General features: G+C 42.2%; 2 protein-coding genes across 2 annotated transcripts; one reads left to right on the top strand and one right to left on the bottom strand.

Moving 5' to 3' along the window:
• Positions 1-3,803: 3,803 nt before the first annotated feature.
• On the bottom strand, positions 3,804-7,831 carry evx1 (even-skipped homeobox 1). Its single transcript, XM_061741920.1, has 3 exons — positions 7,181-7,831; positions 6,048-6,283; positions 3,804-5,331 (listed from the first exon to the last, which is right to left on the bottom strand). The coding sequence occupies exons 1-3, from the start codon at positions 7,545-7,547 to the stop codon at positions 4,798-4,800; spliced, it is 1,137 nt and encodes a 378-aa protein (XP_061597904.1). The 5' UTR covers positions 7,548-7,831; the 3' UTR covers positions 3,804-4,797.
• Positions 7,832-16,150: 8,319 nt separating this feature from the next.
• On the top strand, positions 16,151-18,396 carry LOC133461135 (homeobox protein Hox-A13a). Its single transcript, XM_061741918.1, has 2 exons — positions 16,151-16,882; positions 17,400-18,396. The coding sequence occupies exons 1-2, from the start codon at positions 16,234-16,236 to the stop codon at positions 17,645-17,647; spliced, it is 897 nt and encodes a 298-aa protein (XP_061597902.1). The 5' UTR covers positions 16,151-16,233; the 3' UTR covers positions 17,648-18,396.

Here is an 18,396-nt window from a genome sequence, read left to right as displayed (position 1 = left end):
AGATTACATTATGATACCTGCAAGACCACGCCTTTTTCCAGGGATGTCCAAGCTTTCCTCAGAAAGACAATTCAAAACCCCTTTCTGCACATACATCACGAAAGAAACAAATCTGCTGTCCTGACCTGACTTTTGAAACAAAAGATGTGACATTAACAACTCCTGCACATTTTTAAATGGATTTGCAGGAAATTAGGACATAAAGACAAGTAAAATTGTTCATTACTTGGTGTCCACAAAGCCAGAGCACCTTTAAACCCTTGGGGAAAGGAATAACATACTAAAATCGCTATGGTCCAAACTTGTTATAGAATGTGCTAAAGGTACAAAAAAAGATGAATATTAACAGCATAAATTATGCTGACCAAAAAGAAGAAAAAAAATGGAAGTCAAAAAAATTGTTTCTGCCTTTGGGTTATATATTTATTTGAACTGTAAAGTCAGTCCTGTAATATTCAACCAATAACCATAGATAAAGATATTCAAAATTATTTAATTGTAATACCTTCAGTTTCTTGATTGTTGTATTAATCTGGGCTGAAATGCTGTAGATTAGCTCTTCACCAAAACAGTGCCTGTGTGGGCACACAGATAGTCTGTTCTAAATATAAAACTACAATTTAGTTAGGCTGTAAACAAAGACATATTTGCACATCACTCCCATCTTCTCCATGGACCCAGTCAGCTGCAACAGCTGACTGAACACGGAGACAGAAATCAGACTCTTAAGATCTTGCAGAATCCATCAAGAGGATTTTGAAACATACTGAGCTACAAACTGTCCAGCTCATTAACATATTTTACTTTTGACGATGTCTGAACTTTTGGAAGTATTCATGTTTTTGGGAGGGGATCGGAGCATTTGTGTGATGTATTGGACAAATGTATTTATATATTCATTTATTTAATAAAACTGTCGAGAGAGGAAGAAGATCAGTGTGAACCAGAGCTGATAACAACACTGACTTCTGAAACATGATATCAGCTTTTCCAAGATGTAAACATATTAAAAACATTTGGAAACCTTATATTACCTCTTACTGTGTGTTGTATTCATAAAGAATGATTAAATCTTGATATTGGTTCATTGGAAAAGTAAGAGGTGATCAAAGCTGTAAAGCTGTTGTGGAGCATTAAGTACAATGTTTCTCTAGAGTGAGGTGAGAGTGACAAGGCGTGGAAAACTCAAATCTTAAGAAAACTGTAAAGTTAATTAGTTCGAGTAAAACTTCCAAACCTGCCTTTCATTTATTTAACTTACTACCTATGTTAATGTGGTGCAGCATGTTATGCAAACATGCATCCTCTATATTATCCTTTATGTTGCACATATGTGCAATTTACCAACAAATATAATTGCTTTACTTCAGGGAGGTTTAACTAAAACTACCCCAGCTGTAAGCCCAACATCTGTATATTGGACACTTGTGTAGTTTTGGAGGCCCTTCAATAAATAAATACTTAGGTTTGACTACAGATTCAAACCTTTACAAAATATGTTGATGATTTCAGGCAGGCATGGAGTTTCAGTAAAGATTACTGACCTACATGGTTAAACTGAGAAGTGCATGTGCACCTGCAGAATCATTTCTTTATAATTATTTTATTTATTTTTCCAATAACGCGCTGAAGTTGTTCGATGACCCCGGTACATTTTAACCACAGCATTTACAAGACACCCTGAATGTCTCGGGCTCCACTTGACTTGGGCAGCTCACGATGAGGATTCAATTAAGTGCGTGTTTTGATGGCCTGAATCTCTCCTGCTCGGTTTTTCCCTCTCCTCCCTGGGCCACAGCCGGCCCATTTTCCCGCTGCATGCGGCTGTCTCTGGCGCACCGTAAATAATGTTGATAAAGACGCCGCCGAAAACGACTTTCACGCGTCCTCCGATTGATTTAACGTGACCTCCGTTTCCAAATGATATTGGAAGCCTGTTTCAACAGATGAAGCCTTAAATTGTCTTGCTTGTATGCGCATTAATCTCCCATTCATCATCATTACTGCGTGATTGGTCCATCCACGCCTCCGCCAGCCTCTTGCGTTACAACAAGGGTCTGTAAATTAGGATGTAATCCAATTTAAACAGCGGCAGCAGCCGCAGCTCCACTTATCAACACCCCCCCTCCGTTTTTTTTTTTGCCTGAATGTGCAGTCGAAGGACAGCTGTAGCCTACTGCACCGCCCCTCTCAAAATGCTTTGTGCTTGTTGTGGGAGCTGGGGAAGCCGGAGCCAATTCACTCTAACGGCATCTTATCAGGCTGCTGTAATTGCTGTTGCACCCGCAATCTATATGAGCCCATCATATCATGAAGCTCAGTCATACGCGATGTTCTAGCGATTAAAATGCATGTTGATGCTGAATTAGACCACTGAGGATTCAGAAGTGTGCAGTGAAGAGATATGGAGACTGCTGCGTGAATGTGGTTGTAATGTGCGTCCCTTTATTATATGTCATTCTGGCACGGGTGTGACGCGCATTTTTGTCAAGATGATTGTGCATATATAGCTGCTGCACCAAAAAAAGTTCTCCCTGTTATAAAGATCGTGTGATTTATTTATTTATTATATTTTTAGACACTGCACCTCTCGGGTGTTCATGCCGATGCGTTCATCTTTATTCTATGGCGCGGTTTTATTATTGCGCACAAACGCAGAGCCACTTTTCCCTGCTTGACCTGCAGCCTTAAAGCTGATAGTTTACATAAATCTGCCTGGTGATTTCGCCCCGATCCGGGAGGCTTAAACGGTGTATTATTCCAAACATATGCATTTTAATCAGCTCGGTCACACTTACAAGAACTCCAGTTAATAAGGCTATCAATCAAGCGTGTGTACTGGGGCGGGAGTTGGGGGGAGGGAGGGAGGGGGATGGAGGGCTCATTGGCGTAGTGTCTGATTAGGAAGAACATTGTTTTGTGTTTTTTTTTATAAACATCAGAAGCTTCGGGTGATGAAAATTTTGTTGATAGAACTGTGTTGACGGTTTGTGTTTATATAAAAATTCCCAGATGAGTGAATCGAAACAATTAATAAAACCTGCAGGGAAATGTCATGGGCATTTGAACCATTTTGGAAAATGCAGTCTCGTTGTCCAAGGTATTACACAACTAGACAAGACTTTTGTACAACAAGGACCTCCACCATTGATGTCAGACATTTATCCAGACTGAACTGGCCTCCGATCTGCGACCTAAATCTCATTTTAAACCCTGATTTCTGCGTCTCTCTGAGGGCCAGCATCTCTTCTCCTGAAAACTCCTCTTAATTTGCGAGGCCGCGGTCAAACGCGTGCCAATTAAGATCGCGCTGATTGTTGGTGGCCTTCTCCAAATGATCGATCCCTTTACATTTCCAATATTTTCAGACAACTAATTGTGTGTCTATTAAGTGGTTGCAGAGAAAATATGCGTGGCGTTAACAGAGCCCGGGGACCACTTAGCTGTCACGGTCAATCTAGCGGTCCCATCAGGAAATATGGGGGTGCACTCTGCTGTTTTGACAGGGACCACTTGAGAACAATCATCGGGGATGGGGGGGTTGTGGTTGGAAGGGTGCGCCACTTGAGCCAAGTCTATTGTGCTGCACAAAACCAAAATGATCTTAATGGGTTGAAACTGGTTTGAATCAGTTTTATTCTGCTGCCACGAGCAGAAGAAACGATGAAAGGAGGCTGTGGATCCTCATGCGGGACTTTGGCTGTTTAAGATATAACAAATAGGTTCAGAGGGACAAATACTCCATTGCTCCATTGACTATTTGACATAATTTATTGCAAATTAGACGTTATGGACAACCCAGCCAAAAACACAATGGAACAATCATAAAAATAAAATAGCCTAAACAAATAAAAAGAGACAGATAAAAATAGATTAAGAAAAAAACCAACAAACAAACAAAATAATCCCTTTTTAGTCCATATTTTAGTGAAATGCAAAGCTGATGCAACGGCAGCTGTGCAAACCAAAAAAAAAAAAAGATTTTTAATGTAATCACATCTTAATTAGATTGGACTGTCTTTTATATCTGCATGGGAGGAAAAACTGACGGTGTGTATTTGATAGCCTTAAAAATTGTCAGACTTAATTTCTATATTTTGATTGTCCTCTCCTCGTCCTCCTGTGGGGCCCCGAGTCGCTCTTTTCAAACCGTGCGGGATGGAGTAATCCGCTCCCTCGGCGCCTTGTTACCTTTTGGCAGCAATCCCCTCCTGGTATTATCATTAATTCAACACTCAAAATTCGCCGGCTCGTGCTTATACATGGCTTGCTAATTTTACTTGCATGCGCACATTTGGGCCCGGGGCCGCCGCTGGGGCCACGGCGCGGAGAGCTGCTTCTAATGAGACGGCAGCAGTCTGTTAACAAATCCCCTTGTTAAGAAGAGAGATGGAAAACATCACTCTCCCGTAACTAACAATATGTGGAGGTCGTTTTGGGCGCATGAAGGGGCGACAAAAGAGGAAAGGGAAAGAAAAAAACATCTTAATGCAGTCCATCACGTAGATTTAAACGTTGGTCTGCACACACTGCACCCCTCTCTCACTCATAGTTGTTCTTTAAAAAAATCATATTTAATTTTGTAGCAATGCGATCATATTTCAGCTTACAGTCCAGGCTCTGCGATGGAACTATTATATTACAGCAATAGCAGATCTGTTGTGCGTTTTTTTACATCTCAAGATTGGTCTAAAACCTGCTCAAGTCTTCACTCCTTCATCTTCTGGATCATATATATCTAGTTTAAAAGCTTATTGTAGAGGCTTATGTGAAACAAGAGTTGGTTGGGTTTGGTTTTTATCTGGTCAGAGGCACTTCTTCCCTCTGGTCTAACGTGACAGGTGATGATTTGCTGAGTACTGAAGGCGTGAAAGTGACAAAAGTGTCCGTCCTGCTGGTTGGGGAGCAAGCGAAGTCCGACCCGGAGGGCCTGGCTGCGATGCCGTTGGCCTGGCTGGAGTGGCAGGCCAGGCAGGAGCAGGGGCTGCCCCCGGGGCCCAGGCCGTGGGGCGGCCCCGGGTACATGGACGGGTGTCTGAAGGCGCACAGTAGCTCCGGCCTCTGGTAGGGATGGGACAGCACCCGGAAACTGTCGAGGGAGCGCAGCGGGTTGGAGAACGGGGCGGCTGCGGGGGCCGCGCCGGCCCCGACCCCGACCCCCAGGGGGGAGTAGTAGGGCAGCGGCAGGTGCGACGGGAAGGGGTAGGGCAGGTTCCCCGTGGCCGCGGCGTGGCTCATCATGTAGGTGTAGAAGGCCGGGTCGGCGGGGTGAGGCCACGTCATGGCCAGACGCTGGCGCTTGTCCTTCATCCTCCGGTTCTGGAACCACACCTGAGACGGAGACACGTAGGATCAAATATTAACCACAACCCTCCCTCTGACCAGCTGCTAGAGTTCCTATATAGCTATAGTTCCGCTTTTTTTCGTTGTCTCTGATGTATATATATATAAATATATATAATATATATATATATATATATATATATATATATATATATATATATATAGGCTACAGTAGACCATAGGTTTGGACACACTTCCCCATTTCTTTGAATGAGAAGGTATGTCCAAACTTTTGGTCTGTATATATATATATATATATATATATATATATATATATATATATATATATATATATATATATATATATATATATATATATATATATATATATATATATATAAATATGTATATATATATAGCCTATAAATCCATCCATCCGTCCATTTTCTATCCTTTGCAGGGTCACGGGGGTCTGCTGGATCCTATCCCAGCTCATCGCAGGTGAGAGGCAGGGGTTCACCTGGACAGGTCTCCAGTCCACATAGGCCTACACACAACCTGACAAACTCACACATACGGGCAATTTAGAATCAACAATTAACCTACTACGCACGTTTTTGGACTGTGGGAGGATATATCAGAGACAATATTATATATATATATATATATATATATATATATATATATATATATATATATATATATATATATATATATATATATATATATATATATATATTGAGAGATGTGAGGAAAATACCTACTTTGATGGTGGTTTCAGGTAGATTCAAAGCAGCCGCCAGCTCGCATCTGCGCGGCCTGGATACATAGTTCTCCCGGTAAAATTCCTTCTCCAGTCGTCCGATCTGCTCCCGGGTGAACGCTGTCCGGTACCGGCGGATCTGGTCTGCGGCGTAGGACAGCGAGCCCTGACCCGGGACCGACTTAGCCGGATCTACACCCATCTCACTCGGGTGACCTGGAGAATCTCCGTTCCGACCTGAGCCAATGTGCAAAAAATAATGAATCATTTTCAATTAGCAGTGAAAGGGTGGTCATTTCAGAAAAATAGAAAGACAATTAAATTAAATTAAATTAAAAAGGAACAACTCAGATTGATTTTTTTTTTTTTTAATAATAATATTAATTTCTTGTTTGAGGCCGGGCAGATGCACTAATTATTTTTTTGGTAAATCAAGGCCTTCTCCCCATTAGCTTTATCATAGGCTAATTTGTTTTTCAAGGCTTATCAATTGCGTGTTATCTTTAATTTTTTTATATCAAACGTGTATTGATTATAAATACACAATAATTCAATACATTGATTTTTGGAGTAGATTGGGTTGCTAGTATTTTCTTCCTAATTAAGAGGAGCATGAACTCGAATTTATTTATAGCCGACTGTACATCTCTTTAGTAGACTTGTGACTTTTTTTTAAAACAACAAAAACATGAAACTGATGACTGATTACCCCCCTTTCCCTCCCAGATTCCCACTTTCCTCGCACTGTTTTCACATTTTTGGCGTGTGGTTTAGGCTGTTTAAAACCTCGCATTCTTCCACAAGCAGTAAATGCAGATACAGGCACACTTGCTGTCACGGTCAGTGATGAAATTGTCTGGTTAGATTGTGTCACCTCAGCATTTCCAGCCACATTGCTCACTTGACAGAACCGCTGCACACATTGAATGCACATTCACTGTATTTGAGGTTTATCTGTACATTTCACTTCTTGTATTTTTTCTTTTATGCCACTGTGCATTTTCATGTAATGTGGCTGCAACTGTTGCCCCTTGTGTGTCAAACGTTTTAAGATGCATAACTCCTGCATTTGTCATTCATTTGACTTCCCAACTTGCAGCCACACGCACACACATCATGCATGCAGCAACCTACCTTTCGCTGTCGGGTAGTCCATGCTTTCAGGCGTGCAGCTGACCTCAATTTCTTCATAGAAGTCTGACTCGGTGTCTGAGCTGCTTTCGTCTTTGTGGCTCCTTTCAGCCCGGTGCCTCTTGATGGAGGAAGACGTGGTGAGCGGTCTCGCGTCGGCGCACATATTCCTTCGCGTCCTGTCCTCCGCATGCAGCAGCTCGCTCCTCTCCCGGGAGTAGGGCGCAGCGCCGGGGCTGAGGCAGCTCCTGGAGCCCGGCTTCCCCGGAGCTTCTCGCCCCGGGCTCACGATGCCTTCCGGCGGATTAGAGCCGCTCTTGCCGAGCTGACCTCCCTCCGCCAACCGAGCCGCCTCCTCTCTGCTTTCCATCACCGGCGCCGCTTAAAAACACTCGACTTCGCGGGAGATTGCGAGCCGACAAAAACCCCAACGGCGATGATTTTCAGGCTGGAGGGGTGTGTGTGTGTGAGAGTGTGTGTGAGTGTGTGTGAGTGAGTGTGTGGTAATGATGGCGGTGGAAGCGGAGGTGGGTGGGAGATTTTCTCCACACGGATAAGGGAGGGTTCTGGAAAAGGGGATGCAATCCGGTGTGACCCTCAGAGGAGACCGCTCCGGAGTGCGCAGAGGGAGCTCTGGGAGGGATCACCATTTACCCTGCTCTCTCTTCCTCCCTCTCTCCCCCTCTCTCTCTTTCAGCTGTCATTCCTAACAGGCCAGTGTAGTGATGGTCCCCCTGATGACGACACGCATTGATTGGATATGTGGGTAAACAGAAGGAGCAAAGGCAACGACGAGACGGAGGTGGCGGACACAAGCAGCACTTTAACATAACACGGCATCTTTGTGTCACTGAAACTGCTGCTGACGTTTACCTTCAATTTGACCATTTCTGTTAAAATAATAATAATAATAATAATAATAATAATAATAATAATAATAATAATAATAATAATAATAATAATAATAATAATAGATCCTTAATCATATACTCCGATACAGTATTTAGTTGCATTTCAATTCAGAAAAAAATAAATTAAATTAACTAGAATAGAATAGAATAGAATACAATACAATAGAATAGAATAGAATAGAATACAATAGAAAAGAAAGAGAATCACTATTATTCTTATTTCAGATCTTTGAGTTATTTTATGTGATAACAATAACATGAAGTAAGGGATATAAAAAAATACTCAAATACTAATTATTCATATTTGGGTCTCTGGTGACTCCTTTCCTCATCTTAAATGGAGTCAAGTAGTCCTCAAAGGTCAAGTCTTCGGTCAGAGTTTAGATAAGAGCGCATTCAACAGGAAATCTTCAAACTCAACAAATAACCTGGACCAAAAAAACGAAATCGTGCAAATCATATAAAATGCACACTAATCCAAGCACTTTACGCTCATTTCTTTTGAATATTTTTTGTTTTATGGAGTAAAAATTACATAAAAATATTTGCAGTGTAGAATTAAAACAAACAAAAAAGATTAAAGATGGGATGTTTCGGTTAAAAAGAGTGTTTAATGTATCTGGACAAATGTCACAGAATGCATTTATTTATGTCTAAATTTATTATAAATTTCTTTGTCTTTACGTATCGACTCGCAGTGTGCGTTATGTCAACTATGTTGAGAAAAACAGCCATTAACATACGGTCAATATATTTAGAATTTGAAGTTTTTCAGGAAAATGTCACTTAATAATGTCAAGGAACAGTCAACTGTCCATCATATTGCTCCAGGAAGAAAAACCTGGACTTGTGCTCTTAAGTGAAATAGATTTTTTCAAAAGATACATTAAGCTAAATGAGCGTCATGTGAGGCATTTGCTGCTCACTGTGATGTGGATATTTTTGTACTCCATCACCCTCGGGGAAGTTAATTGTATTGTGCTGGGAGGACTCCTGCAAATGTCCAATTATTTTAGTTCTTTTAGACTTTATTCTTATCGATGACAATTGTGCAGTTTAGTTAGCTTTTGTCAACTATAACTTTGAATCCTGTGTAGGCTACTTCAGTCTTCTCGACAATTCTCTATTAAAAATCTCTCGTTTCAATCTGAAGTCTAAACATAGATCAATATTCAATGCAGATAGGTGCATTTGTTAAGTTATAGCCTAATATCTGTTTAAACTTCTTAAATCACAATATCGACAGTCGCTTTACTGATGACTGCTCGTTGGGCAGTGAACCTGTCATGCCTGATTCCAGCTCCATTCAGCCTTTCAGCTCTTGGTTTGCTTCTGAATTGAAGTCTGTGCCTGTGCAGGAGACAGAGTGGGGGGGCTGCCTGGATGCAAATGATATACTTCAGATGGATGGTATCATAAGCTCTCACGGGGAGGACAGTGGCAGACCGAGGCGCTCCTCCAGCCTCCGCTGTACTTGTGCGCCCTCGTCTGTCCGAAGGAGGGAAAGAGCCCCGAGCAGCTCACAGTCCCCTCCCACCGCCCGGAGCCGAAGGAGTGAGGGAAATTCCTTTGGCTTTCTCCCCCGACTCTTTCATCTGTTTGAAAAAGAGGGTGAAGCAAAAAGGAAAAAAAAAGTGAGCTCCTGTCTGCACTCTCCTCACAGCTTTTCTTGCAAAAGCAGGCACTGATGAAATGTTCGTTTTTTAAATTAGATATTATATCTGTGCCATGTGCTGAAATGACTTCATTGAATGTGTCTATTGACATAAAACACAGTCAAACGTCGGTGGTGTTCGTTTGGGATGCGGAGCCCAAAAAGTATCAACACGTGGTCGATGTTTAAGAGCATCCAACAAATTAACCACACTAATAGAAAATATGTTTAAGCAGTGAGAGATGCTTTCAGCTGAACCACAAATATTGTGTATTGGCTTAAAGAAGAAAGTTGTTGTGCAGAAGCAAACACTTAGCTGGTTAAAAGCATCAAGCAACACAGGGGACGATTGTTAATGTTTTATATTTTTATGCAGTAAATAGAGTATTTGTTTATGAGCAGAAATGTACACAAGAAGAGTTTTTAAGCTTGTCAGGTCCCATCTGAGGAGGCGCAGAGACAGATTCCTTTGTAGACTGAGAAAATTCCCTTCTTTCCAGAGGCGGAGTTGGTGTTCTTGCGCTCTTGCAGTCATTACGGGCACATATGTGCAGGCTTGGTGAATTCCCCAAAGGTGGCAACGATCCCAACCTTTCTGCTGCTCACCAAGAATTGTGCAACGGGTCGAGCAGGGCAGATGGGATCTTGTGATCGAGAAGAGATAACGCTCAGAAGCGCTTTGCGCAAGCAATGGTTCACCTTGCGCGTGTACAGTAGTGTAATTTATATTGTGTGTGTTTTAGATAGTGAAGGACACCGGATGGGTTTGGTGAGCTGGATGAGTATCGATGACCTTTCCTCGTTTTCCTGAAGAAACTGCCACATTGTTCACAGCTCTATACCCTGAAATGCAGAACTGGTCCAAACTCTGCACATTCTTGCTGCAGGGGTGCAGGGCAGCTCTGCTCTGGTGTCTAGTTCTGCAGGAGAGGATCAAAGAGGGGGAGCGCCCCCCGTGGCAGACACTGCAGAATGCGCCCCTCAGTTTTACTAGACAGGCTAACTTGAACTTGACCATGGAGCTTGCGCAGTGTGCTTTGGGATCCTGTTCGTGTTTCTGGCTGATCAGACTTGGCAGAATAGTTTGCTTTTAGCACGAAGAATAGTTTTTAGCGCGTGACAGAAGTGAATAAGGAGAAAAATGACTGATCGTCAAGCTGCCTCTGAATTTGCTACACTGTGTTTAACGGAAGGGGGGGCGCAAAACCACACACATCATGCCTGTCATTTATTATGGTGGTCCCCTCCCGTCTCCTTTGCTCCGACTTAGCCTTGAAACAGGATGACGCAGCGAGCAGAGACTCAACTCCATGACCTTGAGGAACCAAGTCCCGGTGACTGTTTCGCAGGAGAGCTCAGCACCGTCAGAGCCTTTTTTTATCGCTCTTCCTTGCTCCATCTTGAACACTCCTGCGCTGTTACACAAAGGGCTTAGTGAGACACGGAGATCGGGCCTGCATTGCCCCATTAAAGGGGGCATGGCTTACCACCAATTCACCAGTAGCAAGGCAACACACCAGGTGCAAAGCCCCGACGTTTCACGAGAGTGCATGCAATTCTTCCGACTGGTCCTGGCATCTTTGAGAAAGGTGATATTTACAACTCTGTCTACTTACAAATAGATTTTTTTTATTTATACTTTTACAGGGTGTTGTGGTTGTTTGGGGCTTTATTTTAGGCTGCTGTTAGTCACAGGCAGATCTGGGTGTTTTTAATAGTCAACCTTTTTTTGAGGGGCATTGCTGTGTCTACAGTCAGAGTGATAAAAGGAACTACAACATTAAAACAGGTAACGAAGCTGATCTGGATGAGAGCGAGGTTTTGGTGCAGAAGGCCTCGAAAGATGAATGGACATCGGAGCCTTTCAGTCTTCCACGTGTTGAATGGAGCTCAAATTATTAGCCGACAATTTAGTCGACCGTGTGTGCATTGGTTTGTCAACAGTGGAGGTCAAGAGCACAGACACACAGACAAATACAAATAAAAAACATCAAAAGGAACTTCGTGTCTGGATCTTTCCTTTTTCGTTGCGTGATTGATTGTTGTATTAAGAATTCTTTTTTTTCTTCTTTTTAACAATGGACTGTATTGATTTGCAGGTAAGCGATTTAATGGAATTAGTTTTGTTTTATAAAATGAAAATGAAAAAAAAAACACCAAACACAGAATATAACAATTCAAAATCCACGATTTTCCCTGTCTTGGTCTGTTTTTGTTTATGTTTTTTGTGCGTTTCTTTCATACAAATGCTTTAATTTTGAAGCCAAAATATGGAAAAGTGAAGGTTTCCCATTTTCTAATTTACTTTTCTATATAATTCAGTTTCTGAACAGAGGCACATTTGTATTAGGCTACTCTGTCTTCACGTAGTGCACGCTGCGAAATGAGATCCCCGAAGATGCATTTTTTTAATCAAACAAAAGAAAAAAATTATCCAAAAGAAGTTGCATATTTGAGCCAAATATTGCACCTTTATCGTCACTTAATCCTCTCAGGTCTCATTTTATCCACGCTCACGGAAGCTCACGGTTTTCTATTGTAAGTGATTGTACATCAATTAAATGTTGAAATAGCAAAACAAATCCCCTGCATTGTGTGCACATTTTTTATAAATGAAGAAAAACTAAATCTAAGCAATAACCAATTTATATAGTTACATATAGTAAGTTTGTCCACATGTCGCACAGAATTCAGTGAATCAAAGTGAGGGCTTTTATGCCTACTGAGCTTCCTGTATGCCAATAAATGAATGTCACAGGCAGCTTAGAGGCTACAGCTTTAGCAGCCTGTTAACGCAACATTTAAGACTTCTGGAGAGGCTGAAACAGACCGAAATGTGTCAGTCAAAGCCACACATTAGCGCACCTCGGGAGTGAACCTTTCCAGCCTATAAGGAGATCTTTAAGTAGCTTGCGCCTGAAAATGAAGTGGCTTGGCTTTCCTTGTTATTTTTTTATGCTATCCGTCATAATCACACCGCAGGCAAGTGTCCAGAAAATATGGAAAAGTCAAGTGTGTGGCCGCCCTGTGGTCCGAGCAGCGGACCACAAAAACATATTAGCTGTTGTGTTTTGACAGTTCTCTGACAATCATCAACTTTAATCGCGTGTCATCAACAAGACGTCAACTTACTGCATGGTTCTTAGCAGTCCATTTCAGTTTTCAAATCCTGTTATTAAGGATATAAATTTATAGCACGAGCATAATTTTATGTGTAGCTTTCCCTGCTTTGCCCGGGCTCCAGGCGCTGAGGTCGTGGAATAAATGCACTCTTTCTTTCTCTGGCTTCGTAATTTGGATGCCAGTACAAACAAGGGGTTGAGCTTTGATAATGACCTCAGAGAAAAGCCTTCGGGGTCTGCTGCCAACTCCCAAACTGGAATCCAGGTCAGTTTTCGGGATCCTTTACATAGATAAGGGGCAGCATGAGGTATTCAAATTCCCAGTTCAGTTTATATAAGATAATACAACAACAAAATAATCTTCTATTCACCATTTACTCTCTCAATGTTACCCTCCGTGTATCTTTTGTTTTGTTTATAGCTGCATAAGAATTCAAAAGGGGGGATCCATGGGAGTGGTGCATTAATTTGGCCGGCGCGCGCACCGTCTGTGGACGTGCTCGCTCTTGCTGACCACATGTGCGTGCACGGCCACCCTGGGGAGGACGAATGGCTGCCACTGCACCAGGACACTAACGTGGCGAATTTAGGGCGAAACGTGGATGAAAACAGAGGTGATGCCTAGAATAAAAAAACAAAACAAAATTAAAAAAAAACTTTCTCTGCTGCAGAAAAAAAAAAACCTGATTGAATGAATGTAATTCAAATAGACATTAACAGGACAAAACACGACTGCAAAACCGTTAATGATTAACTCTCATTTAGGAGCTCGATTTGCAAGCATTGACGAAAACGCCACAAGGCAGCACGCAACAGGCCGGGCCTTGTACCATGACTCATAATTATTGCTGCATGTCGCTGCCGAATCATTTCATTTTCTTGAACTTTTTTGTGTGATAGCGTCAAGACAAAACCCTACTACTGTACGTGGCTGAAAAGACAGCGGCTTTGTGTTTACCTGGAACATCACTCGGATCCAGACTTGCTGCAGTTGCACTTGATTTCGCAAGCTAAACAAAAGAAATGGCGCACGTGACCCCGTTTAACGTCTTGAATTAAAGTTATTTTTTAAGAAAATAGGTTCTGTGTTCGGAAGAGCTAAAATAATCATTGTATTTGGGGTTGAAGGTAAATAAGAGTCATCTGTGGTGTTTTCTTAAGACAGAAATGAACCATAATGCGCAGTATAATCTACTGTTACCAAACAATGCAATATTTGGCTCTGAATAAGATTACATACCTCTTATTCTATACTTTTATATATTGTGATTCTCCAACATATTTACTTTACTATTTACCTTAAAATATAGCTCATTAAGTTTCATTATTTACGTCCTTTAGGCGATCTATTTTTACGCATATCCTAAGCACATCACCTAAATGGATACCAATTTAAAACGTTCACAATCCATCATCTTTTTTTATTTTTCTTTCCAGTGATATCTAACATGGTATAGAAAGAGCCAAGAGTCAGAGTTTTCATATAAACTGAAAAGGTTTTTACCGTTTGTAATTTATTCAAATTTCCGTTAAGATAATCTGACATTTAATTGTTGCAAATTTTGAGTTGCGATTTTTAATAATTTTATTTTTTTGCAGTTGGAGTTTCTGTTAACCTATCTAAATGAGAAATACTAGTATATGTCGAAAAACACAACACATTATGTTCGTATTCATCAGTCGTGCGTGTATAAGTAAAATTTTTTTGTTGAAATCCTTTTTTTTTCTCCAACTTCTCAGCAAATATATTTAAGCAACGTTTGAAAAGTCTGGTCACTAATTTAGTGAAAGTTGCTCCATGTTCATTTCCTTTGGCAGAATAGACTGAGGGCCACAGGTCATAAACACAAAGCAGCAGACCAGACACACAAACGCGCACACGCACAGACACACACACACACACACACACACACACACACACACACACACACACACACACACACACACACACACACACACACACACACACACACACACACACACACACACACACACACACACACACACACTTGATCTCTCTCATTCCTTCTCTCTCTCTCTCTCTCTCTCTCTCTCTCTCACCCACAAACCCCCTTTTTAAGGGATCAACATCATTTTCTCACATCTGCCCAAAACACGTTAACAACACACGAAAATAGGAAAAAAGAGTCACAGAGAAGAAACGACAATCATTTCCTCACTCAAACACTGTGAAGCCAGGAGAAGCGGCCACTGACCAGTCCCTGCTCCGTGAGAGAAATCGGTGGAGAAACACACAATGACAGTAAAAGTTAATGTCCACCAATAGCTTTCATTGGGACAGGAATTCTCACCCCTCTTCCGCTCTTTTCAAGCGCTCAGACGGGCCCTTCAAAGCCCCAACAGTCCGACTGGCTGCATGGCTAGACAGCAACTTTCAACTTGACCTTGGCCTCCAGCCGCGTTTACCTCCGATGTAAAACACCTCCAAGTCCAGAGCTGTTTTCTGCTTTTCCGTGTTGTGGTTGCGTCCGAGGGACTGAAATCCTCGCCGAAAAACGTATAACGTTAAATCAGATTGCTGTTAAATTGGTATGTTCTTTATTTATCTAAAGGTATAAAGTCAAGCCCATTTAATTCTCAGCCAGCTTTCTGTATTGTTTAAACAACTAAGTGGACGGTCATCGTTTTAGTAGCCCTATACACGTCCCACGAACAGTGCAAAGACAAGGCTGATCAGATACACGCGACTTCTGCATCACCGAGCAACAAAATATGTCTGGAATTGCATTAGTATTGTGTACAATACACGTGTTTATAAACAAAATATTCAGTTGTTTATGATCGTGTAATAATACTCATTTCAAACTGCGTCCAAGACAAAGAGCACTCGACGTGCGTGCGTAAAGGCCAGAGTTTATACATTCGTCACATGTAGGGGCTTAAACAAAATGCTGACTCCTTTTTTAGTTTGTTGTTTCAATCGTCTTTTATTTAAAATGTACATTGCAAAATAAACTATTTTCAGTCGAGTGTTTTCATTTTTAGCATTTTCAGATAGAAAAAGATATACAAACAGGAGGTTACTTTCACGTGCCAAACGTCTTTAAGGTAAAAATACGCCATGTATCATAATCAAAAGGGGAAAAAAGACAAAGTCAAATCCCAAGGTACAAGATAGGTAGGCTACTATCACCTTGTTCGCATTTTTCTCCATTTAATTATCTGCTGATGTTTACCGTCCTCTTTGCATAGCCTGGTCATGTGACAACGCTTGGACCAATAACAGCGCGACCTGCGCGCTCTTGTGCGCGTCAGAGTCGCTTTACTCCCCAAGAGCCAGTGTCTCCTTTTTTCAGTCTCAGGGCTTTTTAAAAAAGAGCCAGAAGCTTCAATGTTGCATGCCGTGCTATGACAACGTCACTGCTTCTCCGTCCGCGCTGGGTCGACCCGTCGGTGATGTTTCTCTACGACAACGGCGGCTCCGATGAACTGAGCAAGAACATGGAGGGTTTTGCTGGTGGCAACTTTGCTGCGAACCAGTGCAGGAATCTGATGGCGCACCCCGCGTCCCTGGCACCCAGCGCGGCGTACTCGTCCGGCGACGTGCCCGTGTCTGGCATGGGCGAGCCGGTGAAACAGTGCAGCCCCTGCTCCGCAGCTCAGAATTCATCCAGCGCGTCCCTGCCGTACGGCTACTTCGGTTACCCGTGCAGAATGTCGCATCACAGCACCATTAAGTCGTGCGGAGCGCAGCCCCCCTCGGCGTATGGAGAGAAATACATGGAAACATCCGCTTCTGGCGACGACTTCACCTCTCGGGCTAAGGAATTTACGTTTTATCCAACCTACCCCTCGGGTCCATATCAACCTGTCCCCAGTTACCTGGACGTCCCCGTGGTGCCTACTATCAGTGCGCCGTCAGAGGCCAGACACGAGTCTCTGCTGCCCATGGAGAGCTACCAACCGTGGACTCTCGCCCCCAACGGCTGGAACAGCCAGGTTTACTGCGCCAAGGAGCAGCCTCAGCCTGGACACATGTGGAAGTCCTCCATACCCGGTAAGCTAAACCCTTTCCAGTGCACATTTTTACAGGAGAACGCTGCCTGATGTGTTGTGTTAGTGCACAGCGTAGTGTAGAGTGCATGAAATGTCAGGTTACTGCCTCAGCCTGCGGAACAAATACCAGAACTGTATGTAATTTATCCCCCCCTTCCCCTCCGCATAATAATAAGTCGTTATAGTGTGGAAAATAGTTTTAAAATTGTTCTTCTACACCAGCAAACACAAAACTCAGAACTGCGCATGCCCTTGTCATTTTACTTTTTAGAATATGATACTTTGGAATAATGTAATCACCTTTTCGGCATACTTCTGCTTATTTTTGCAATTTGACAGTTAGATGTCAAACAAAGAGTTGGAATATTTTATTTTATTTCAAAGCAAGCAGAAAAAAGTCACTTAGCAGTATTTTATCCACGAGAAAAGAACTGTATCCTATACTGAGAGGGCCCACAGTGCCGGGTTCCATGTAAAGCAAGTGGACAATAACATTTTCTTTTGTCTTTCTTCGTCAGACACCGTGTCTCACACTGGAGGAGAGTCCGGCTCTTATCGACGGGGAAGAAAGAAGCGCGTGCCATACACCAAGGTGCAACTGAAGGAACTCGAGCGCGAGTACAACGCCAATAAATTTATCACGAAAGACAAAAGGCGGAGGATATCAGCGCAGACCAACCTGTCCGAGAGGCAGGTCACGATATGGTTTCAAAACAGACGCGTAAAGGAGAAGAAAATTGTCAACAAATTAAAAACCATCAGCTAGTTTGTTCTGATTGTGGACACAAAAAAAGTCAAAAAAAAAATCAATGAAATAAAATTTCAGTGGGAGATACACACATTAACACGAGCGGGCCACTGGACTCGTGGATCGGGACAGCGAACTCTTTCCTGACTGAACATGATTGAATTTTATGTTGGGGAATGACTTCCAGGAGCCTCTGGAACAAACTTGCAGGGCCTATGAAGGCCGGGACCTCCATATCCTGCCACTTGTTGTTAAATATTGTTTTAAGTAATCAAGAGGGAGAAAATATCCAGTATAGCTGCAATTTGTGTGACCCCCACCCCCCTCCTTCCCTCCCCTCCTTTTCTTCTGGCATGCTCAGTTTCAGTGCAAGTCCATGTTCAGAAAGTTGTGCTCCACCGAGCAACACCTTTGTCTTTAACGAGAGTTATAAACAGAAGATTCACAGGACGTTTCGGTGTTATGGATTTGGACCTTGGGAGTGTTAAATATTATCCAACACAGACTTCCTTTTAAAAACTCACATGCTTTTATGAAATTTAGTGTTATCATACAAAATCTGTGTTCTCATTCATATCCAGTATTGGTGCAATCTTATTATAATGCTTAGATAATCGTCCAGGAGATGTGTTGATGTCAATCACGGCTTTTATAACGTGTGAGTATTAATGTGGTTGTATATAAGCAAAAGTAAATTCCAGCATGATATCTTGGCTGTGTGTGAGTCTAGTATATCGGTGTTAAAGTCCGTCCCCATAAAACAGGAT

This window comes from Cololabis saira, chromosome 15 (genome assembly GCF_033807715.1).
Source record: "Cololabis saira isolate AMF1-May2022 chromosome 15, fColSai1.1, whole genome shotgun sequence".
In the NCBI taxonomy this organism is placed as follows: Eukaryota; Metazoa; Chordata; class Actinopteri; order Beloniformes; family Belonidae; genus Cololabis; species Cololabis saira.
This window is presented reverse-complemented; position numbering and strand designations above follow the sequence as displayed.

Excerpts from the sequence above, each read along its gene's own strand:
- LOC133461135 (XM_061741918.1), top strand. The coding sequence starts at position 16,234 with ATGACAACGTCACTGCTTCTCCGTCCGCGCTGGGTCGACCCGTCGGTG. Across the intron at positions 16,883-17,399 it reads GTGGAAGTCCTCCATACCCG|ACACCGTGTCTCACACTGGA; the intron begins GTAAGCTAAACC and ends TTTCTTCGTCAG.
- evx1 (XM_061741920.1), bottom strand. The coding sequence starts at position 7,547 with ATGGAAAGCAGAGAGGAGGCGGCTCGGTTGGCGGAGGGAGGTCAGCTC. Across the intron at positions 6,284-7,180 it reads GGACTACCCGACAGCGAAAG|GTCGGAACGGAGATTCTCCA; the intron begins GTAGGTTGCTGC and ends ACATTGGCTCAG. Across the intron at positions 5,332-6,047 it reads TACCTGAAACCACCATCAAA|GTGTGGTTCCAGAACCGGAG; the intron begins GTAGGTATTTTC and ends TCTCCGTCTCAG.